Source organism: Pithys albifrons, chromosome 2 (assembly GCF_047495875.1).
Source record: "Pithys albifrons albifrons isolate INPA30051 chromosome 2, PitAlb_v1, whole genome shotgun sequence".
NCBI classification, from domain to species: domain Eukaryota; kingdom Metazoa; phylum Chordata; class Aves; order Passeriformes; family Thamnophilidae; genus Pithys; species Pithys albifrons.
Window position 1 is genome coordinate 100,133,829 of NC_092459.1, and position 23,606 is coordinate 100,157,434.

The 23,606-nt window shown below is 47.4% G+C and overlaps 1 protein-coding gene across 2 annotated transcripts in view; it reads right to left on the minus strand.

Annotated features, from left to right (window-relative positions):
* The window catches only part of PARP1 (poly(ADP-ribose) polymerase 1), a 35,790-nt gene extending 25,808 nt beyond the window's left edge, over positions 1 to 9,982 (minus strand). The window contains exons 1-4 of one of the 2 annotated variants that reach the window (XM_071579701.1): positions 9,764 to 9,982; positions 4,053 to 4,215; positions 2,629 to 2,747; positions 1,303 to 1,517 (exon numbers count right to left, since the gene is read on the minus strand). In XM_071579701.1, coding sequence (XP_071435802.1) covers positions 1,303 to 1,517; positions 2,629 to 2,747; positions 4,053 to 4,209 — 491 coding nt within the window. In that variant the 5' untranslated portion in view covers positions 4,210 to 4,215; positions 9,764 to 9,982. Of the gene's footprint in view, positions 1 to 1,302; positions 1,518 to 2,628; positions 2,748 to 4,052; positions 4,216 to 8,514; positions 8,692 to 9,763 lie in introns of those variants that run through there. The other variant, XM_071579693.1, reaches the window with a different exon arrangement.
* Positions 9,983 to 23,606: the final 13,624 nt, after the last annotated feature.

Below are 23,606 nucleotides of genomic sequence, written 5' to 3' on the forward strand. Positions count from 1 at the left end.
ACATGCACCTCGGCATAAAAAGCAAAGGACTACTTGAAAAGCTGCAAATGCATTAAAATATTGCACTTCTGCTTACACCCCTGCAACACACAGAGAGGTAAAATCCTGTGGAATGCGTGGGAAAGTGGCAGGCTGTCCAAGAGACGCACACAGCTCCTCTTGCACACAACTCTCCCAGTTTACCTGAGTGAGATGAACAGCAGCACAGAACCCGACTGGGTTCCCGCAGCACTGCAGCACCTGCACCACTGCCCAACGCTCCTGGAGCAACTGCCTGCCAACCAGGAATAAAACATGAGGATTTCAGCCTCTTACATGTCAGTTTATGCCAGTTCCTCTGTCACCTATAGCTGAGGATGGCATTCCTGCACATGCGAGGCTCTGAACCTACACCAGCAGTCATCAGCTGCATATCTGGAAGACTCGTACTGACAAAGACTGCATAGATCTGACATGACCACAGATTTCTAGAACTGACATCAGTCTAATTGGACATTTTCATGGTGAGCCCTTGCAAAAGCAAAGCTGAATTCAGTCTAAAATGTACACAGAGAAGCCCAATACCTTCCAAGGACATAATCTTTCTTATTTGTAGGATCCACAAACACCTTAAGTTCCTTCCTCTGTAGGGAGACAATGCAACACTGCTTTGTGTTATGAAGCATAACTCTAGGCAAAGTCATTTCCAGACTAGGTAACAAAAGCCTTCATTAACAAAGATAGATTCATCAAAACTAGCAAGTCACCTGGAAACGCTTCTCTGTCAGTCAGAGCTTCTGCCAAGAGCCTCCACTAAAAGTTTCAATGCAAGATAATGAAATTTCAGACATATCATAAAAGATTTAGCAAACAAAAGAATCCAAGTGTAAGCACTATGTGGCAAATAAATACCAGTCACAGATCAGCAGCTCATAGATAGGAGATGTCAAATCAATTCTCTAACAAGTGGTTTGAGTGGAGAAACCACCACTGACAACAGGATCACACAAGGAGATGCAGGGCCCAGTATCCATTTGTATTAAGCTTGCATTATTTTACGGCTGTAAGTCCAACTTCAGCCCTCCAAGTCACAGCTGCAGGTCTCTGCATTTCCTCAAGGCAGTCATGGGGGGCAACGGGACCGCATGCTCCCAGGGACAGGGAATGTCTGTTGTCATCTACCCAAGGTCACAGGAAGGACCAAATCCTACTACTACCAATATTGTTTTAACAGAGACAGCAATGTCACATAACACTTATAATGGATGTATTTGAAGGCAATGGCTTCTCCAAACAATGCAATTTCTTACACTGCCCACATACCCTTCACTCTTGGTAGCCGGGAGCTGCTTTTTCAGAGTTTCTTTATCTTCAGCTTTCAAGATGCTGAAGCCCAGGAGCTGAGTGGCCCCATAGGAGGGGAGGAAGCCCAGCTCTGCTCGGCGGCTCACAAAGCAGTCCGGGTGGTACCAGTTATCTATCATTCCCAGCTGAGGCTTTTCAGGATGCACCATCTTCTTGGAAATCCGGATCTGGCCCTGAGGTAGATTAAAGTGACACAAGAGCAATTGTTAGGCCATTCTAGAAAGAGTAGAATGTTAACATGTTACCAACACAATGCTTCCTAAACACCTGTAAAACAGCTACAGTTTTTCTATTGAAGTCTGCAACTTTTGTTCAAGCTCTTTCACTACAGTTCCTCTGCTTTCATCAATACTCTTTCTAGGTTGAAGTAACTCACATTTTAGGTAGTTTTCTGTTCAAAACCATTCAAACAGTGTAATCCCATTGTCTTTACTCCAACTCCCAGTAAGCTTGAACAAGCACAACTCACATGAACAAATCCCATAAAGGCAACTCTAAAAAATTAAATTTATGTCCCTACCACTCAAACATCCATGCTAATATGATCTGACCCTGTCTTACTGCAAATTTTTTAGATATCTCCTAAGAAGTTGGTTGAGGTGCTCTTAGACTCAGTGCTCCAACAAGAAAATGTATACACAACAGTCAGCACTATTTCTGCAGATAAAGCAGGCCTACACTGCTGTTTGGCCCTTGCCAGCTTTAGCTAATTGGCAGGTCTAGTCACATCCATCAGAGGTTCACAACTTCATTTTGTCAACCACCTTTAGCAGCAGAGCACAGAGAAATGTTCAACTACAAGACTGCATAGTTAATTAATCTAATCGCTGGTTTTGTCTGCTTTCATGGAATTAATACGGATACCCTGCGCGCGCGCGCGCGCACACACACACACACACACACACACACACACACACACACACACAGAGCTGGTCTGGCTGGGGAGGAAAAAGAGGCCAACACCTTTGCAGTGCATCAACAAGTAGGAAAGCTGCAGCTGGTGGTGGCTCTCTTGCCACAGAAAGGCTGGTGAGCAGCATTCCAGCCTGTTCTAAGGTCCAGGTGAAAGGAAGGATGGGCAGGTTTGAAGTCCAGGGTACCAAGCCTGAGGGATGTTTTTACTGTCAGCTGTCCAGCATGCAGCTGCTCTTCAAACACAGAAATGCAGCTCTGCAAGTGCTTTCCATATGTAGGACAGACAGGAAGCAATTAAAAAAGCCATTGTTTGAATTAAAACTGGTGGAAGAAAAGACAAGAGATGGAGAACTAAGAAAAGCATTTTACCTTTTCTATTTTCTGCTCACAGCCTTTGCAAGTACTTCTGTTAGACTTGGCATATTCTGCAGCAAAGTCATTTAGGCTCTTCTCAGCCTTGCCACCTCCTTCCTGTTCCCCTCCTTTTCCTGGAGAACAAAGCAAATACAGAGTTCAGCTTTAATATGCATTCCTTTATTTTCTTATTCTCTGTCCCAGATTGTTAGCAGTCTGGATTAATAAACCTCTTGTGTTTCAGACACTCATTTGTCAAGAATTTGAATACAGAGCAAGATAAGCAGTCTATGCTCAAGAGCACTTTAAAAATAAAAACTGAGTTCTTTAGACAGCTAAGTAGCAATTGTACAGAATTGCTTATTTAATTATTTTAAAACACTTGCAAAGGTCCACAGAGCTGACCCTTTCTGTTTCCTTCTTGAAAGAAATGAGATCTTACTGAAGAATTGACTGGAAGAGGAGTCACAGACAGCTCTGCTGCAAAGCAGTACTCTTTTTCTGAACTAAGTTTCGTTTCACTTTTTGTATTACTACATTTCAACAAGCAGACCTCAACCTAAAGCTGCCCAGCACCCTTAGTTTACACAGAGACACAGTGAGTTTAGCCTGGTCTGGACTTAGACCTTTCTCACTTGCTCCCCTGACTCACTAGTTCAGGGGGTAACAAAGAGCCACCATAACAACACACTGCAGTGAATGTACCATTAAAACAACATAATACAGAAGCATTTGCTAATATGAGAGAACTAGAAACAAAATACAACCATCATGATTACAAAAAATACTTTTCAATCCATCTGCCAACTGACTTGGCTTTTTCCCCTCAGTGAAGAGCAACAAGGCTGGTGAAGGGACTGGAACACAAGTCTTATGGGGAGAGACTGAGGGAGCTGGGATTGTTTAGCCTGGAGAAGAGGAGGCTTAGAGGTGACCTCATCATTGTCTAGAACTACCTGAAGGGAAGTTCTAGCCAGGTGGGGGTTGGTCTCTTCTCCCAGGCACTCAGCAATAGGACAAGGGGGCACAGGCTCAAGCTCTGCCACAGGAAATTTAAGTTCGCTATCAGAAAAAAATTCTTTCCAGAGAGAGTAATCAGGCATTGGAATGGCCAGTCCAGAGAGGTGGTGGATTCCCCATCCCTGGAGGTTTATAAACTGAGATTGGACGTGGCACTGAGTGCCATGATCTGGAGTTGGACCAAGGGTTGGACTTGATGATCTCAGAGGTCTTTTCCAACCCAATTGATTCTATGATTCTAGGATTTAACACATTGGATGACATTGCCAATGTCCTAGCCCAGAGTGCAGAGACACTTCAACAATTCTTCTGACATAACTTGCTGAAGAGACATGGAAATCAAATCACCATGATAACAACATGAGAAGAGTGATCACAGTTCCAGCTGAACCTCCAAACACCACGAAGCCTCTGCTTACCTCCTCCAGGGCCTCCAGTTTCAATGGCTTTCTTGATCTTCTCCTGATCTTCCCACCGAAGCTCAGGGAAGCCGTCAATGTCTGTGTGGGACACGATTCGAGCCCGCTTCCAGAAGCAACTGTAGTGGTGCCAGTGAGGGACTTTGCCATCAAACATGGGCGACTAGGAACAAAGCACATCAGGCCAAGATAAAGCAATTCATGCAGAATCAAGAGGGGAAAAAAACCAAAACAAAACCCAAGATAAAAAGGAGTATCTGGGCAAACACAAGTGTGGGGTTTTTATTTTTTTTTTTAAATTAAGAGATGGGTACTATTCAGGACAAAGTCTAAGAAGAAAATCTAATAAGACAGACAAGCTGCTAGAGAGACGTTCCAAAGGGGATAGATGTGGAGAGAGCATTTAGCTAGCTTAACCAGTTCACCTTCCTGCTGCTTAGCCCATCTGTTTTACTTGGGAAAAAAAAGGTCATAGCCTAAGCATGGCTGCACCAACCCCTCTGAGACTGCTGCAGCACTAGAGGCTGCTGACCTCACTTCACAGGATCTCCCAGCACACCACCACAATCCCTTAGAGAGCCACTTCTCAAGCAAACTATCCATGTCCTGCAGAACCCACATCAGGCACAAGACAAGGGCAGGTTCAAGGACTGCAACCTGAAGAAATTCCTAAGTAAGCTGCAAAAGGCAGAGGCAAAATCTAAGGGAAACATGAGAGCCCGACTAAATCCTGCATCAGAAGTCCAGACAAGGCCACAAGGATGATCAGGGGGCTGGAGCACCTCTCCTGTGGAGACAGGCTGAGAGAGTTTGGGTTGTTTAGCCCGGAGAAGAGACGGTTCCAAAGAGACTTTGTAACAGCTTTCAGTACCTGAAGGGGGCCTACAAGAGAACTGTGGAGGGTGTAGTGATAGGACAAGGGAATGGCTTTAAACTGAAAGGGCAGATTTACACTGTGAGGGTGGTGACGCACTGAAACAGGTTGCCCACGGAAGCTGGGGATGCTCCATCTCTGGAAGTGTTCAATGCCAGGTTGGATAGGGCTTCAAGCAACCTGGTCTAGTGGGTGCATCCCTGCCCACAGCAGGTGGGTTGGAACTGGATGGTCCTTTAGGTCCCTTCCAGATCAAACCATTCTATGATTCCACAATCAGGACAGAAGCATCACCCAAATCCTCCCTGAAGTACAGCTCCAGAGTGCGTTGTACCAGCCTTACCATGCAAGTACTTCACTTGCTTAAGGCTCAGACACATTAAATATCAGCCTGACATCACTCTGGTTACCCATCAGACAAAATAACTGTACAGTGGTTTGGCTCCAAATAACACACACAAACACCTCAGTGCTGTGTAATTATTATTACTGATGATACAGAATTAACAATCTAGGAAAGCCTTTTATTGAGGTGCTAGAGCGGGTCCAGAGAAGAGCAACAAGGCTGGTGAAGGGACTGGAACACAAGTCTTATGGGGAGAGGCTGAGGGAGCTGGGGGTGTTTAGCCTGGAGAAGAGGAGGCTTAGAGGTGACCTCATCACTGTCTAGAACTACCTGAAGGGAAGTTCTAGTAAGCTGGGGGTTGGTCTCTTCTCTCAGGCACTCACTCAGCAATAGGACAAGGGGGCACAGGCTCAAGCTCTGCCACAGGAAATTTAAGTTCGCTATCAGAAAAAAATTCTTTCCAGAGAGAGTAATCAGGCATTGGAATGGCCTGCCCAGAGAGGTGGTGGATTCCCCATCCCTGGAGGTTTTTAAACTGAGATTGGATGTGGCACTGAATGCCATGATCTGGTAAATGGACTGGAGCTGGACCGAGGGTTGGACTTGATCTCGGAGGTCTTTTCCAACCCAATCGATTCTATGATTCTATGTATCATTCAGAAACAGGAGGGGGATCTCCAAGCCGAAAACAACAGCAGTGTTTTTGTGCATCAGCAAGAAGGAAAGGGCTCCAAAGACCACAGCACGGAACCAGGATAGCTAGCTGAGAGCCCAAAATACAGTTTTCACTAATGGTTATGTGTAAAAGGGCATTTTTATTTCCACAAGCCAGGATTTGGACTACCCAGTTACACTCAGCACCACAGCAGGCACCCTGCTGTTGCTCTCAACATATCTGGAAGTAACATGCAGTTTTGGCACTGAAAGTTGGACACATCTGAGCTTGTGTCTAGAGCTTTCCTGGAGGACTCCCCAGGGCTCTGTCCCCAACACAAACGCTTTTGGGGCACAAGGCACTGGCATGTATGAAAGGGGCTCACCGTATAAAATAGCCATGCATGCAGTAAGTATGTCTTTTCCTCTACATGGAGCTGCGGACTCCATGAGTTCTCTGTGTGGGAAAGGAAACCTCCAGGCGAGCTAGGCCTTGTTTACACAACTTCTCCCAGCTCACCTATCTCTAGACCATAGTTTCCTAAACAAACTAAGGAAAAAAAGAGACCGATTCACTTTCACACTGCAAATGCAGATAATGGAAACCACTCAGTTCCAGCTAGACCTAAAAGGCAATGCTGTTCTGATCCTGCAGTGCCTGGGTGCCTGCCCTGTGCAAAACAGCAAGCATGCCACTGACATTCAGAGTTCTACAGGAACTAAAACAAAAGAGGGGTTACAGGAGACCCCGCTAACGACTTGGTCTGGGCTTTCCTTTGATTTCTTCTGCCCTGTTTGCAAAAGAGCTCTGTGCACTGATGGAGGCACAGAGGCTGCTCTGCAGGGGATTTCCCCAAGAACAAGCAGGGGACCCACATGCTCTGGTGAAGTTCGGGAGGAGGAACTGCTCACCAGCAGGGTGTGAGAAGTGCTCTGCGGATACAAAAACCGGCGGTGAGGAGACAGAGCCCTTTGCAGAAAGGACCAAGCAAATTTAAGAGGTTGTGGGGGAAATAAATCAAATTGTAATTGTTTGGTGCAAGACCGGCAGTTCTGGGGAGATAGCTGGCAATAAAAGGCCGTGCCTCTGTGAAGAATGGCACGGTCCCAGTTGTCCCCTTCCACCTGCTGACAGGAGATCGCTCCATAAACCAAACCCTACAGAACACGGGCACGTCGCGGACTCCCAAGCCTCCGCACTGAGGAAGGGCAGCCCGCCCTGCATCAGCTGAAAGTGCCGGGGAAGACAGGAAGGGATAACAAACGCGAGGAAACCGAGGAGCAGCAGTCAGAGAAGGGGACGAGCAGCTCCAGCGAGCGGCTGAGGGACAAAAGGAAAAGGCAGCAGGAACACGTGCGAGCAAAAACCGCAGCTTGGCACCGCACGGTCCCACACTTTTCCCAGGAGAAGGCAGCTCTGGGGAACAAAGGCAGAGATAGGTATTCCCCTGCGGGGAGCCAGCTGTGCCTCCAGCCCCGGCAGACCTGCCAGCCCTGCCCGGCCTCCCGCAGCCCCGGCGGGGGTCAGGCCCCCGGCAGGCGAGAGGGGGGACCGGGACCGGCCCACCTGCCTGCAAAGGTTATCTGTCCCCGGGGCACACGGAGGTACGTCCTCCAGAACCTGCTCCTCAGGCGGCCACAGCACCCATCCATCCGCAGGGCTTTGCTCCACCGTTCGCACTCCGCGTCCTTGCTCGCCGTCCATAAATACGCATACATGCCTTGGCTTACCACTCGCAGCAACACCCCCCAGACTCGGCCAGCTACACACCCAGAACGCTGCAGGTGCCCCCTCCCACCTGCCCTGCTGGAGCCAGGGCAGAGCAGGTACCCCCTCCGGGACAGGGGCGTGCGCCCCCCCGCACAGAGCGGCGATTACCCCCCATCCCCGCACAGCAGGGTGCGATGTGCACAGCTCCAGGCCCTCCACCGCAGCACGGGGGCCCTGCCCTTCATTCCAAAGGGAGGCCGAGCAGTTTCTTCCCCAAAAAGGCAAATAATAACGCCGGGGATGACAGCAGAACGTGCCTTCGCAGCCAGTTCGATAACTGCGGTTCGGCCGCCCCCGGTCTGCGCTGTGCAGCCAGCTCTGCAGGACCGCCCTGCCGGGGGGCTGCCCCACACCTCCAGCCCCTTTCGGGCTGCACTTCCCCCGCCTCGTTATGCAAAGCGCCCACCCGGGGGAGATTCCCCGGCCTCGACACTGGGTGCCCCCAGGGACACGCAAAAGCCAATCCTCGCCACCTCCCACCTCTCCCCTCCACGAGTGCCAACAAAGCGCCTCTGTGCGGGCCCCCGGGCCGCCCCCCGGCGCTGAGCGGTGACCTTCACACGGCGTCGCCTCCCGCCGCCCCTGCAGCGCGGGGGGAGCAGCTCGCACCGCGCCGGGAGCTGCGGCCAGAGCTGCCCCGGCCACTGCACCGAGCGAAGGCGCCTGTGCTATAAATAGGCTGCGCTCGCCCCCGCGAGCGGCGCGGCCGAGCGACTCAGAAGCGCCGCGGAGGCAGCGGAGCCGCGGGCTGGCCCCGCCGCCGGCGGTACCGAGCGGAGCGCGCAGCCCAGCCCGCCCGGGCCCCGCCACGCGGTACCTGCACCATGAGCGCCAGGCGCAGCGAGTCCTTGGCGATGCTCTCGCCGCACTTCTTGCAGGAGGCGCGGCCGCTCTTGGCATACTCGGCCCGGTACAGCTTCTCCGCCGGCTCCGCCATCGCCACCGCTCCCGCCGCCGCCGCGCGCCCGCCGCGCCCCCTGCCCGCGGGAACGCCAGCCGAGCGCCGAGCGCCCGCCCCCGCCTCGGCGGCCGCACAGATCTGCCGCTCGGGCAGCGATTGGGTGCGCCTGGCAGGCTGCTACTGTGTATCAATGGAGGGCGGGCGCGAGCGCGCGTCACGTGGTGCGGGGCGCGGGCCGGAAGTGGGTCCCGCCGCTCCCCAGGACCCTCCGCTCCTCCATCCCGACCCCCCCGGCACACGCCGCATCCCCATCCCGTCCGCTCCCGACACCCTCCGCTCCCCCATACCGACGCCCCCAGCACCCTCCGCTTCCTCATCCCGAACCTCCGGGACACGTCGCATCCCCATCTCGACGCCCCCAGCACCCTCCTCTCCCCCATCCCGAACCTCCGGGACACGTCGCATCCCCATCCCGTCCGCCCCCGACACCCTCCGCTCCTTCATCCCGACCCCGCAGCACCCTCCGCTCCCCTATCCCGAACCTCCGGGACACGTCACATCCCCATCCCGACGCCCCCGGCACCCTCCGCATCCCCATCCCGAACCCCTGGGACACACCGCATCCCCATCCCGACCACCCCAGCACCGGCCGCATCCTTATCCCGACCCACTCCCTGAGACCCTCCGCTCCCCCATCCCGAACCCCCCAGCACCCTCCGCTCCCCCATCCCGAATCCCCGGGACCCGCCGCATCCCCATCCCGTCCGCACCCGGCACCGTCCGCTCCCCCATCCCGACCGCCTCCGGCACTCCCCGCTTCCCCATCCCAACCACCACCTGGCACCCTCCGCATCCCCGTCGCCACCCTCCCCGGCACCCTAAGCTCCCCTATCCCGACCCCCCGGGACCCGCCGCATTCTCATCCCGACCGCCCCCGGGACCCGCCGCATCCTCGTCCCGATCCCCCGTGCCTCCGCCGCATAGGGCAGGCTCCCCGGCTCCTGGGCGAGCCAGTGCTCAGCTGCTTTCCCGCAGCCCAATACTGGCCGCGTGATTCCGCTCCCAGCCAGGGCGCCTCGGTGGTGCCCAGCGACAGGATGAGAAGCAATGGCCGTAAATTAAAGCACAAGAAGTTCCACCTCAACATGAGGAAGAAGTTCCCAACCTTGATGGTGGCAGAGCACTGAAACAGCTGCCCAGGCAAATCGTGGAGTCTCTCTCTCCTGGCTGCATTCCTGTGTCACCTGCTCCGAGTGACCCTGCCTTGGCAGGGGGGTTGGACTGTGTGATCTCCAGAGGTCCCCTCCAACCCTTACTCTGTGATTCTGATTTCTCCAGCCCCTGGGGATAACAGTGAGGCTGCTGACAAAAGCAAAGTAGAGCGATTTGAGAAGCTAAATCTGGATTTTTTTTCTCCCTCACAGGAAGTAATTATTCTCCAGTGTCAGCAGAGGGCATTGGCTCTGCAGCTTCACTGGAGAAAGGAAGAGGAGAGCACTAAAGTTACTCCAAACCCTTGGCAAGTATTTGTCATTAATATTATAGAGATTCTGGAAATAGGGTTCCATCCACTAAGGCTGGATGTGCAGCCCCAGCTGGGCTTCAGAAACCTCGCAGGTGTCACTCAGAGTTGCACACTGGCATCTCATCAAACCTGAGATGCTGACACACCTCTGATCTTATGCTGCCCATCTCCCAGGCCGTCACACATCTGCTGTGCCCAAACGCAGTGTTTGTCTTCACAGCGAGGCCCACAACAGCCTCTGGACTAGCAGTGTGCCGGGGAGGAAGGATGGCCCCCCCTGGATACATCACTGCGGATTTGGGGGAAGAGAAGAATCTCTGTGAGGCACTAGATGGTGCTGCGAATACACGGTCAGATACACAGGTGCTCAATACAGCGGAGCCTTTGCTATTGCTAATTACTTCTTACAAGAGTTCTTGACCCAAACGCCAGTGCTTCAGGCACATCAGCGCATTTAGTTCCACACTGGGAAAAGGAGACAGACCCAGGAGAGCTCATCTGGATGATCTGACCGGGAGCCAGAGATAGTCACACCCCACAGTGCCCCGCATGGCTGTCAGGGGCTTTGCCTGCTTTGAAGGTGACCAGCAGAGAGGCATGGAGTGGCATTCACACATTTTAACAAACCTATGGGTGCCTTGCTCCATCCAGGGACTTCCATAAGGAAAGCAAATTACACAGACATAAGGGCTGACTTGAAAGTGTCATCCTGAGTCGAGTCAATGGCCTGGTTAACCCTGAATCTGCCTCTGCTGGGAGCTGACATAAAAAAGGCCAAACAAGCACTACTTGATCTTCCAAATATTTCCCAGCCTCATGAGATATGTGGCTTGGGAATTTCCTGCATGCCATCATTCTGGAGGGATTTTTTCTTTCCAGAATTTGTCCAGTTTCTCTGAAAATATGCTTGTTTATATGTTGTTTATTTATAGGGTTTGAGCAAAAGAGAAATAGCTGCTTGTTAGTGCTTTCTCCAGCAGGGGCTATTTTCACTTCTAAGGCAAGGCAGCCTTGTCCAAACGCCAAAGTGCTGCTCCACAGCCTACAGGGGATTGGTAAAATACCATGAAGTAGTTTACAGAACAATACACAGAAGTTCACAGGCATGCAAGCATGGCATCAAGCAAAGCAGGTGACAGGAACAACCGGCTATTCAAAGTTTAACCTTTTTTTTTAATTGTGAGTGCATACTACATTAATACTATTCAAATTGGGGTTAGTGCATTTTCTTTTTTAAAGGGGTAGGTGGTTTGTCTGTGTGAATGAGCTCAAGCATTGGTTGAAAGGATCAGGCACAAAGCTCTGGGCACTTTACTTTTCAACCCTACTTTGAGAATGTCCACAGGAGTTTGTGTGGCTATAACTAGTGTCTTGCTTTGAAAGGGAATGTCTACACAGAAGGAATTACATTGTTATGATTCTTCTTACTGCAATGTAACTTCCTCTGTAGGCAAAGTGTCGTCCTGATTTGTGGTGTTAAAAGAGTTGCCAAATCATGTTAATCCCTTTCAAAATCTATTGGTTGCAACAGGCCTGCCTCACTGCATCTTTCCAGGTGTGATATATGGATCACGGCACATCCCTTTATGTCTCCCAGGGCAGTAGGAGACCAGTGAGTTAGTGCTCACGAGGGTCTCTCACTAACACAAACAGCACCAAGGATACCAAGTTTTGTTACAGCACAGGGAATGCTTTGGCAGCAACTGAGAGAAGTGGCATCTGCAAGGCAAATTGCATGGGGTACCATCCCTTTAATTAAATCTGGTATTTCAAGAGCCCCGGTATTTGACTGCTGGGTTTTACCAGAGCCTGCATGCAGGAGGAGCAAAGGCAGTTGAAGAGGGAAAGATTTTTATGGTCTCATGCAGGCTGTCTACACCCCTTTCTAACAATATTCCCACCTCAGTGGACTGCTGACTTTTGGAATACTGTTGGATGACAAGTGCTGCACTGAAATGTGAGACCAGTGGTTTGTTTTTCCTCTGTTACCAGAGCAGAACTCATGGTTATCCTTAGAGATAAGTTTTGTTTATCACCATATACTGATCCCAAGATGCCAAACTGGCTGCTGGTGCTTACAATATGGCACTTGCCAGGAAAAACCAACCCATATGACACAGGCGGCACCTGTCTGCATAGGTGAGCATAGGTGAGGAAGAGGATATAATCAAAGGGTCTGATTTGCAGGCTTCATCATAAATGTCAGGATATTTTGTATTTTTCTTAAGGCCTCTGTTTCTGCAATCTCAATCACGTTTAAGGATGCCCCCAGCAATGTCTGATCTCCAGAGGCAAACCCCAGAAAAGCAGTAAAGAAAAGAAGCATTACCCAGCAAACCCTGACTCTGATAGTTTTGAGTGTCTCAGGATGTGAAACTCAATGGCCTGCATTCAGGTGCCTGACTTGTGACTTCAGGGCACCACAAAGAATTACATTTTTTTTTCTGGGCCATTTTGCATCAGATTCATCTGAAAGGCAGAGGGAAGTGGGTCAAACTCCTGGTACTAGGAAGACTTAAGATATCTCTTCAGTGTCACAGAACCAAATGCTTCCCCCTCAGATTGTGCTGACAGTACTCTGAGCACTAAATTTTCCAGACTATGTTGCTTTGGGCTCCATTTCTGACACATGCTTGAGATGTCTTCCTACAAGATTTCCACCCTGCTGTGCATCTCATAAAGGGTGAGAAAATGTTGGACATATATAGGGAAAATGATCGCTTGTAGCCCATAGCATAGTCAGAAGTGTTCTTGCTCAAGTCTGGATTTGTTGCTGGGAAAGACTTTATATTATCTGGCTTTTGATATTTGACAGCTTGAGAGTTTTGTAACAAAATCCCATTCAGTGCTAGGTTGTCTTGTCTACATTGATGATCCACTTTTTTCATGCCACTGCATATAATCAGTGTGGCTGGTATAACCCTGTTTGCATTCAGGCAATAGGGCTACAGGCAACAACTGCTGCAGCTCAGCTGTGCCCTCTCAATTATGCAAGTGATCATCCCATTGGCACCGGTGAGACTACACCAACGGGAAAGGGATGGGAGGGCATGCACCCCGCATGTAACTGAGCATCATATTGTCTTTTCTTTCCACACAATAAATCAGAGGGCTTATTTTCCTGTCTGGTGGTCCTAAAAAATGTCTTAAATAGCTTAACAGCTTCCCATGGCTCCTCTCTACTGGATGATAATAAACATATGCTACCTCTTTAGATTAATTTAGAGGGCAGAGGTGAGATTTTTGCCCAGAGCTGTCTTCCTTCTGAGCCCTCCGGAGCAATTTTGCATTACAGACCAGGACAGAGTTCTCTGGGAAGCCGCCCTGATGGTTCCTCCATTCTTTAGAAAGCTTCCTTAAATAAATCTTTTTTTTTTCAGGTTTCCAGATACCCAGGAAAATAGATGTTGGAAGAGGCAAGTAAAGAGGGGTTGATAAAGGAGAAGCAGCATTTCAGACTGCCCAGGAGCTTGACTGAGTACCCTTCTCTGAATAAATCCAGTGGTAACACAATGCTGGTGTGACCTGCACATCCTGAGTCTGGGGAAGATCATACCTGAAGTCAGTGGCAGACAGCTGAGTGCAGCCACAGTATTTGCCATAGTTAGTATCTGGGTGCTTGCCAGGCTCTGAGGTTACTCACTCTGACATTATGCCCATATAGGAAAGACTCCGCCATTATTCCTGTTTTACTGTCCCCATGTGGCAACCGAGACACATATGACTATGTGATGAAATTAGAGAGTGGGAAACTAAAAAAAACGGTAAAAGGAAATTTGTTCTCATGGCCAGTTAATTAAACCAGAACCTACAGCAGATGTTGTGGCAAAGTAATGTTGAAAGGAGTTGTTTGGAATTCTCCTAACTGCAAATGTTAAAAAGGGCATAAAACATTGAGCTTGGGAGATTAAGCCCATACCTAATTTATGATGGCCATGAGGAGACATAACATGGGAAAGAGATGAACCTCAGTCTCATCGTGGGTTCTTCCTTTGAAATGCTCAGCCCAGTCCGTTGGAGATGGATGAGCACTCTCTGAATGGGCAGCTGCGGCCCACTCTTGATTTCTGCTATGTGCCAACAAGAATAAGAAATTACAACCAGTGAAAAAGCAGATTGCGTGTCTCCATAATCCCAGGCTGATCCCACAGCCATTCGGTCAGTCTTGGGCATGAAAAATTATGTCAAGCTCCTTCTTGCACCACCTCACTACTTTTTTTGTGTGGATGCTGCCCATAAGCTTAATCCCCTCCCTGTGTTCCTAAGCACCATCTTTCCCCCCTGTGGTACAGTGGGGCTGTTAAGAATTCCACCTGTGTGGATGCAACTCAGAACCTTTGTTGCTAAAGGAATGAAGCCCCAGCTGCAACACTAAAACCAAATGTTCAAGAGGAGGAACCAGGAGAGAGAGCTCCGAGATCATGCTCAAAGATCTGTATGTGCCAGTCCCAAGCTACAGCATTATGGTGAAGTTTAATTAAGAATGGAAGTTTCCTCTGCTGAAGCTCTAATTTGAAATACAGCACATAGTTTCAAAGCCAAGATGCGACTCCTGACTAGAGCACCATGATACTCTGGCCCCAGGCCAGATCACAGCACCCCTAGAGGGACAGATACCAGCTCTACCTGTGCCAGCAGTCTGGGCATTCTCTGCTCCAGCACAGCTGCCAAAGCATAAAATGCCAGCTAGAGATTCTGCCTGTGGTTCCCAGATTGAATTCTTGAAAGCTAATAAATAAAGGCAAAACAGAAGAGCCAGAGGGCTAAAAGAGACAGTGTAGCCAACTACACTCTCAGTAGCATTGTGTTGATGGGCTAGAGAAGAAAATTACATTTCCGCTGTCCCATGGGTGCTCTATGGTAGGTTCAAGCTGCACAGGTCTACAGGCCCTTTCCTATAAGATACATATACCAGCAGCCTCTGAAACAAATCCATCTTTGAAATGCGTGCTGCATTCTGGTAAAAAACAGTGAAACTGCATAGTCAGCTTCCTGATCCAGCTAGACCCTATAATTTATCCAAAATCTAAATCCCATCTGGTTTTGATGGACAGAGACAGTTGAGACCTTGCTTTCCCAGCTCAGCTGAAGACAGACTTTGCTTTGCTTGTACCCACACAGGCCCTTTTTGTCAGGCTTTTGTTCAGGTGCTCTGCAGTTCCGCCCAAGTGAGCAGCAGGATGTTTCTTCTGGTCTTTGAGCATACATTATGTGACTAATTCCAGTAATTCATTAAGTGCAACAAATGAGTGCTGACAGTGGAGGCTACACTACCCCATAATTCATCTCTCTTGCCTCTGTGATCAGCAGGTTTCCAATTACAAACACCTGTCCTCACGACTTTACAGGCTCACTTTCATTCTCAGTTGCCTTCAGACACAAACGTATCTGGTCCCAGAAACTCTGAACACCGTTTTTCCTCAGTTGCCAAAAATCTGCTTCTTGTCTATAGGGCCCTGGGTTTCACTAAGAGCTCAACACTGTTTAGAAGAGCTCAATATTTCTGCGGGGGTCATAACTTGTTAAAAAGTGGGTCTGGCTCCTCTGTAATCAGCTGGTTTCAGAAAACTCTGAAATGCTTGTAAATACCGTAATGAGGAACACTGATCATTTATCTGATAAAGTTTGCTTTCTGAAGCCTTTCTCAGCTCTGGTTATTACAATCACACAAGTTCATGACAATAAATATCTCTAAGCATGGATTTTATCTTGACAGTCTTCTTTTAAATCGTATATTCCTGATAGGGAATTTTAGTCTTCCTTTGTGACTAGTAGGTGTTAGAGGATATCCTAATTAAAGGATAATTGGTTTCTTTGTCCTAATAAAAATACACTTGTTAAAGGCATCCGATATATTCACAAATATGCAAAATATTCAATCCCTAATTCAGGTGCCCTGCATTTATTCAGGTTTCTAATTCTAAAGATCCCATTTACACAATTTATTCCACAGCGATCACAGAGAGAGGGAAGGCTGGCAGCAGAACCCAGGAGTCCTGATGTCTGCTACCCTGATCCTGGAGAGCAATGTCAACACTGAGGACCCACACTTCAGCATTGCTCTAATTAGAGCAATCCAGCTACTAACTTTGTTTGCGCTGTGTTTGGAGATAAACTACACATAAAGTACACCACAGAGTTTAAGCATACAGGGCACTGATATTATCTGGCATAACATAAGGCAAGCAATGACGAAAGTTGACTGCTGGATAAACACATCAGCCCAGCCAAAGGCAACACATTTCAGAGGAAGATGTTTGTTTTCAGTAAAGCTGAAGCAATCTCTCCAGCTACTAAGTGAACTTTACAGGGGATTAGCAGTGCTGGAAACTTAAGTCCTCTCCACCTGGAGAAAACCTGTGTGCAGGCAGTACAAGGCCAGTATTGCCATTACTACATATTATTTCTGAGCACACTGACCTCTTGGTAGGGGAAGATAGGGATGCACCTCTTTGCTGAGGCTGCAGGCAGCCAGAGCTGGCTGTGCCATCGGTGCTGAGAAGTGGACCCGTCCTGTCTGTGACTGAGCTGAGACCAGGTGCCCACTTGCAGACAATTCAGCCCATGTTCGGCTGCTGGCAGCTAATTTTAGAGCCAATCAACTTTCAATTACCTACCGGGAGCTTATGTGTCCCTGACTTCCCCCAACACCATTGACTGTGGTCCACCACCATGGAGGGTAATGCAGAGGACAAGCAGCTCTTGCCTGCCTCGACGTGCTGGAAGTGGCTGCTGTTGTTGCAGAGAAATGGGCTTTGGCATTTCTCAAAGCAGAAGGCTCCGAGTTTCCTCACCAAGTCTTGTTTACAGGTCCTTTGCCTCATACCTGCTTTTGCTCTGTCTGAATAAGAGAGTTATTCCCACCTGCTCCAGGGTCAGCTTTGGCAGAGGCCTCATTGCTATTCTCAGCCTCCTCTGTCGCGTCTCCTCTGCTCGGTCAGTCTGATCCCATGGTCTACAGTTACATTCACAAACTGCTTTTGGAAACCACGGTCCTCCTTTACAGTGTGCTTTAAACAGAATCAGCAAGTTGCAAGGACCAATAATCATGCATTTCATTAAAGGACCAACAAATCAATGGCCTCTGATCCTGGAGTCCTGTGGTCTTCCTTTTTCCAAGGCTGCATGTGTAGTTGCTAATTTGTTGTCCTGTGCATGCTTGTCTCGGTGACAGCTCATTAAGTGAGACCTACTATTATTATTGATGATGGGAAGAAACGTTCAGACTCCCCACTGAACCAAGAGTCTGTAGGAGTAAATGGGATATGATAACTTTCATTATCTCCTTCCCCTAACATCAAGAATTCAGTGACCAAACCCAGCAGGGAATGTGTAGCAAGGAACTTGTACTTGTAGCCAAGGGAAGCATATGAAAATCAATTATCTAGGGCATGAAACACTTGTGGTTCTCCCAAAAGAAAATACTGTTTAGCTTAATCACTCTGCAACTAGTCTTAATTAGTTATCATGCCTCATATTTCTATTCACATCCTCAGGGAGCAAAATAGGCCAGTACATGGTGGTGTGTGCTTCTCAGGACAAAGTAAGAAAAAAAATATATAGCAGCATTTTGGTTTCCACCAGCTTTCATATGGCATAGCTTTCAAACTGCATCCCTATTTTGACTGCCTGACACTTCAGAGGTCAGAGTTTCTTAGCCTTGCTGCTGAAACAGGCAGCAGTATTCTTCATTAGTGCCTGTGTGGTTGGTGGCATGTGCTTTTTTAGCTTCTATAATGAAAATGAAGATATATAGACTGATACATCCTCTGGTTTTCAAATGCCACTGCTTTAATAAAAAGAAGATGGAAAAAAAGGAGTTGGCAAACTTTCTGCCTTCCTTAGCTCTGATCCTGCATTGTTTCTGAACTCACTTAAGTGCATGGGTCTTGTATGCCTGTCTAGAGTTAAACATACACTTAACACATTTGTTGGATTCTTGAGCCTGACACCAAACACAGATTTTTTTCATAATTTTGTATTACTCAGCTATCTATCAAGGTGACACTAGTACCCAGAAGTGTGAGCTTCAACAGGAGAGGAGACTTACTATAGCTCTTCAGATACCTGAGAGTACAGTTCCTGAGAGACGTCTTACAGTTCTTTAAGGTTTCCTGTTTCACAGATGTTTGCTCACATGATCCCACATTGCTGCCATTGCCAGCAGGTGACCACCACAGTGAGACAAATTCAGAGCTGCCCTTGAAGTCTGAGCACAGTGAGAGAATTTCAGCCTCTGGCTCTGGGTTTGGCTTTGACTCATCATACCAACCAATTTTAAAGTGGATCTGCATTCCTGAGGGGATTGGCACTCAATGTCACTTATCAAATCCACCTGGAAGGACAAAGGGCCATCTCAGATGTGATCACCACAAAGTGCTGGGACACTTACAGGCTTTTTCAAAACAAAATTGGACAATTAATTCGGAAACTTGCTTGGAGAGAAGTTTCTGTTTGACTCTTCCTAGTGATAAATCGGATCTGAATTCTTTGGTCTGTGCAAGGCTCTGAGCAGTGTTTGACTCAGATCAAACACGATTTTTGTACCTTTTTGTTCCTCAGTGAGCCAATCATCTGAACCAGTAGCTCAGTCTAACTCCCCTGGAGTCATAATATTTGATTTCTTAGTCTGAATGTGCATTCTGTAACTCTGTCCATCTTTTTTTCTTAAATTACACAAATCCTGTTAACTGAGTGTGTTTAGAGAAGATGGAACCAGACCCTTTGGAGAGGTGTACAGCAGGAGGATTGAAAGGTAATAGACACAATTTAAAACACAAGAGAGGTTGTGATTTTGATAGGACAAAAAAAGGATTATCAAGAGTGTGATAAAGCAATGGAACAGGTGTCCAGGGAGGCTGTGGGATCTCTGTCCTTGGAGATAATTCAGAATTCATCTGAATGAGAGCCGAGAATCCTTCTGTTGCTGGACTAGATTGAAGCAGAGGCCAGCAGTGGTCCCTTGCCATTCACCCCAGCCTGTTACTCTGTTATGAAGCCTGTTAGCAGCACATGGAAAAAAGTAATAATTTCTGCATTTTCTTTAGTGGAGCAATTTTTGCATTCCTGGGGTAATATGGCATTTGATATGTCACCAAGGAGAAAGAGATATAAACTACATATGAGCCTAGAGACTAAATCCTGCCATTAGCTGAGCACATGCATTGAGCCTAATGACATTTGAGACTGTTCACTGGTTTGTTTTATCACTTTTTAAGAAAGAGAACCAGTATGAGATCCTTTTCACGCTAATGTATGTGGCAAAATGTCCAGCAAGCTCAGTGAATGCAAGCAGAGATGGATGCCTCAGCTTTCAAACTCAGAATACTCATTGTGGTGGGGTCTGACAGAGATTGGTGTGAACCACTTAACCCCATCTCTCTTTCCAGCTAAAACTGGAAAGCACGTGCAAAAAGGTGATGTTGTGGCTTTCTAAAGGGAGGCTGAAATTGCAACCATTTCCCTTCAGTTCCCTCCCTGGTGGCCTCAGCTGTTCTGGATGGCTTTCTGATTTCCAAGGACTTTGTCAGCAAAACCTGTTTTCACACCAGGCTTCAAATCCTGCTCAAACTTTTCTTCTTCACAGGAGTAAGACACTTACACCAGCATGTCTCTTTTCAGTCAAGGAACATGCAGTGCCAGAGGATGAAGATTCTTTACTCTTGATTGGGGCTAATTAGTGTCTCATCTAAGAAGACTAGGAAAAAAATCCACTGGATATTTGAAACAGAAATTGCCTGGACTCAGAAACAGAGCAGTGTTGCATGAAGGAACTGGACTGCCTGATACAATTCCAGAGGTTTCCAAATGCTTGTTTGGAGATATCATTCATGGGTGAGGAGGAAAGCACATTGCAGTCAGCTTTTTCTGCTTGCTTTACAAGCATCAGAACTCTAAGCTTCTAAGTTATAAAAAATCCCCACACTTGGAGAAAGTATGTTTCTGCCTTTTTAAGCCTGACCCTGCCTGTGATACTCTACCTATGGATGGTATGCTCCAAGGGTAATCAAAGCACCACTGCTGGCACCAAAACAAGAGATTCTACTTCTCCATCTAGTGAATCTTAGCCACAAACCTGAGTTCTAACACAGCATTCCTCCTATGTTAGATGCAAGGCTTCTTGGAGCAAGAAATTATCACCCCGACTTTTAGAAATAAGTGTTTTAGTGTTGGCAATATGAAATAAAGAGTAAGAAGATGTAGAAAAGCATAGCAGATAAGAGAGAGGATAACTAGGAAGAGGGTGAAAAAGGAACAGAGTTGAAACTCAGAAAAAGAGAACTGTGAAGGACAGTGTAAGATCCAGAGCTGGGCTGCAGAGTAGCACTCTTTCCCCATATCTTAGAGACAAATATGAGTTTGGGCCTCAGGCTCTAGTACCTCCTTAAGTTTTGGGATCTCCTCAAGATCCAAGGTCTACATTTATGGCTATTGACTAGTTTTGCAGTAAGTCAAAACAAATTCCTCATCTGAATGCACCTTGACTGTGGAGAAAAGTGCCTATGACTCCAGACAGAAAGCTCATGGCCTGGACATAATTCTTCTCATGTACTTCAAGAGAGTTTTGGTGGTTTTTTTGGTTTGTTTTGTTGGGGTTTTTTTGTTGGTTTTTTTTTTTTGTGTTATGAAGCTAAATTGCATTGCTTAATGGTAAAGATCAAATGAATTTGTGCTGAACAGACGGGAGAGGTATTGCATAAGGACTTGTTCCTGTGTTCTTTGATAGCTTGCCTATTAGCCTTTATCTCAGACTCTTGGAAACACCAGCTTTCTATCAAAAGGAAATGTCACTACTTTAACAAATATACTTTTTTATTTCCTTTGCAAGAAGCTCTAATTGACTTTTTTTTCCAGTTCAGTACAGCTTTAAAAAGAATATTTAATGTCAGGCATTAAAGTTTCTATATTGGCTTGCAAAGGAAATCTTGACTCACAGAGATGCTCAAGAGAAATAAAAGGCAGACTATGCCTCCCATCCCTGCCATGCAGAAGAAAGGGTTTGTCTTGGTGCAGCTCTGCTATCCAAGTGCATATGTGATTTTATGACTGAAAAGAGCTTTTTCCACCCAGTACTTTCTGAAGGGGTCTGAGTGATGGGAGAGCTGCCTCCTGCACCCACGACCTCCAGCATTCACAGGCACCACAGAAAGAAACACTGAATCTGGTAGGCCTGTGGCTTGCTCCTGTCTGGAAGTCAAAGAAAACTCCCAATTGCCTGCAATCAATGTTTTGCACTTGCCCCCAGCTGAATAATTCCCCAGCTGAATAATTCCCCAGCTTTGCAGATCAAGCCAAAAGCATTAAATTTGCTTTGCAATACTGAATGCCAGGCCCCCTGCAGCAAACAGAGGACTTAAAATTATAACAAATCTGTTGAACACTTGCTTAATTTTGTGTCTCTGCTCAAACTCCTTGACTGCAGACTTAAAGTGAAAGCATATGCTCTGTGCAATAGCATTTCCAATATTTGCAGAATTGGGACCATCTGAGGCCCTGTTCTTATTTCATGACAGTCTATGTCATCTCTAGATCAGAGCCATCTCCTGCTATCCCATGGCAGCCTGGTGGCTGATGCTAGACCTGTTCAAGGAGCTGGTGTTAATTTTAGTGACGTGCCAGGCATAATATGATGCACTGAGCAGTGAGGGATGCCCATGTGTTCAGAAACTGCCTCACAGCCACCCTGACCCTGCTCTCTGCTACCACACTTGTACCAGTCAGTCAGGCTCTCCCAGACCTCAAAGCTCACATGGCAGAGGCTATGGCAGCTCTGCTGCTGCTGTTGCAGACAGACAGACATTTGCACCTTCTAGTAAAACAATGAAATTATAGCCTGCCCTGTAAAATGGCAGATACTTCTCGTCAGCCCCTTTCTCTGTCTTTTGCCAAAGCGAACAAGAGAAAGCTTTGACTATGGCAAGTAGAAAGTTGGCTCTGGCTGCCATTGTACCAAGCCCTAAGCCACCACTGCAGCCCTGTGCTTTCTGGAAACCCCCTCAAGTGTATTTTTATGACTCCTGGAAATATTAATTGGTTATTTTTAACAATACAATATAGCTTATAGGAAGGCACAGACTGCTGTATGCCAGGAAGGTCAAATGGATTTTATCTAGAACTACATTCAACAGTAATGTTACAAATCAGTAAGAGTTTGCCAGATGGGAACAGATCACACTCACCTACTGATTATCTTGTCCGCCTCCATGTTATTTCAGTGAAGGGTCTGAGATTGAGAGCTGAAAGGAGCTATAGTAATGCAAAACCCTATCACGAATCAGGCAAGACAGAGGAATAGTCAAGTTTTTCTCACAAGGGGAGCAAACAAATGTTAACGGGAAGCCTCGAGGTTATACCCCTTCCCAACCCTGCCCCAGGGTCAGTTGGTACTGTGAAGTGTGAAGATTTCCATCTGCGTTAACATTTTTAACACAGTAAACACTGCTTTTATCTAGGGGAATGTTTCATTCTTTCTGGTAATCTACTAAACCATTTACTGCCTGTGCAAGTCCTGAAAGGAACGTTTGAGTACAGATAATTGCTAAATATAGCCCCATTTTCGGCAACAGAGGAGCTGGCAGTTCTTTCAAGTCATGTTAAAAATACTGCTTTAGTATGACTTTAGCAGAGATGCTGCTGCCTGTGTGTGCTGCCAGAGTGAGTGGGACTGCCTTGCCCCTCGTCGGGATTTCCTCCAACATGTGACATGACTCGTGGATCCCACAGTTGAGAATCAGGTAAACTACAAGGTCTTAAAAACGTGACTGCAGTAGCAGCTGCGTGCCTCTTTCTTCTTTGCAGCTCTGAATATTTTGTATCCCATTTCAGGAACATCTCTGACTATTAGGCCACAATCCATAGGGAATTGAGCAGCCTGGTGTACCAAAAGGTGTCCCTGCCCCATGGCAGGGGGGTTGGAACTGCATGGTCTTTAAAGTGCTTTCCAACCCAAACCATTCTGTGATTCTAATATTAGGCTGAAGTAAACAATATGTTACTTCTGGTTCCTTTGGTGTGCAAGCCTGGTGACCTGAAGCCACAAAAGTGACAAGCTGATGGCTTGTTAGCATCTGCTAATGAAGAAAAGCAGCAAGTCACATATGCTGGAGAAGTCCAGCCAGCCTGTGACCTCTCTGGGCTGGGTATTCTCCACTGGTAAGGGAAAATGACTGTGACAAACCAAAGTGTTTGATATTTTGGGACATTTTTATTATAATGAAGTCTAATGAGTATGTGGAAGGTCTTTGGATTTTAGAGGCTAAACTGTTACCAGTACAATTTTCTAAACAATACTCCCATTTCTATATTAAAATCAAAAAATACTGTATTTTCAGGTAGAAATGTTTGAAGTGTTAGGAGGATGTGGCTTTCAATCAACGTTAGCAGGAAGCCTTTGAAAAAAACTGGTTTCTGTTAGTCAGGATGATGGAATTCATGCAGAAAGCGCAAGTGCTGTTTTTTAAATCCCAGCCCATTGTGTAGCTGT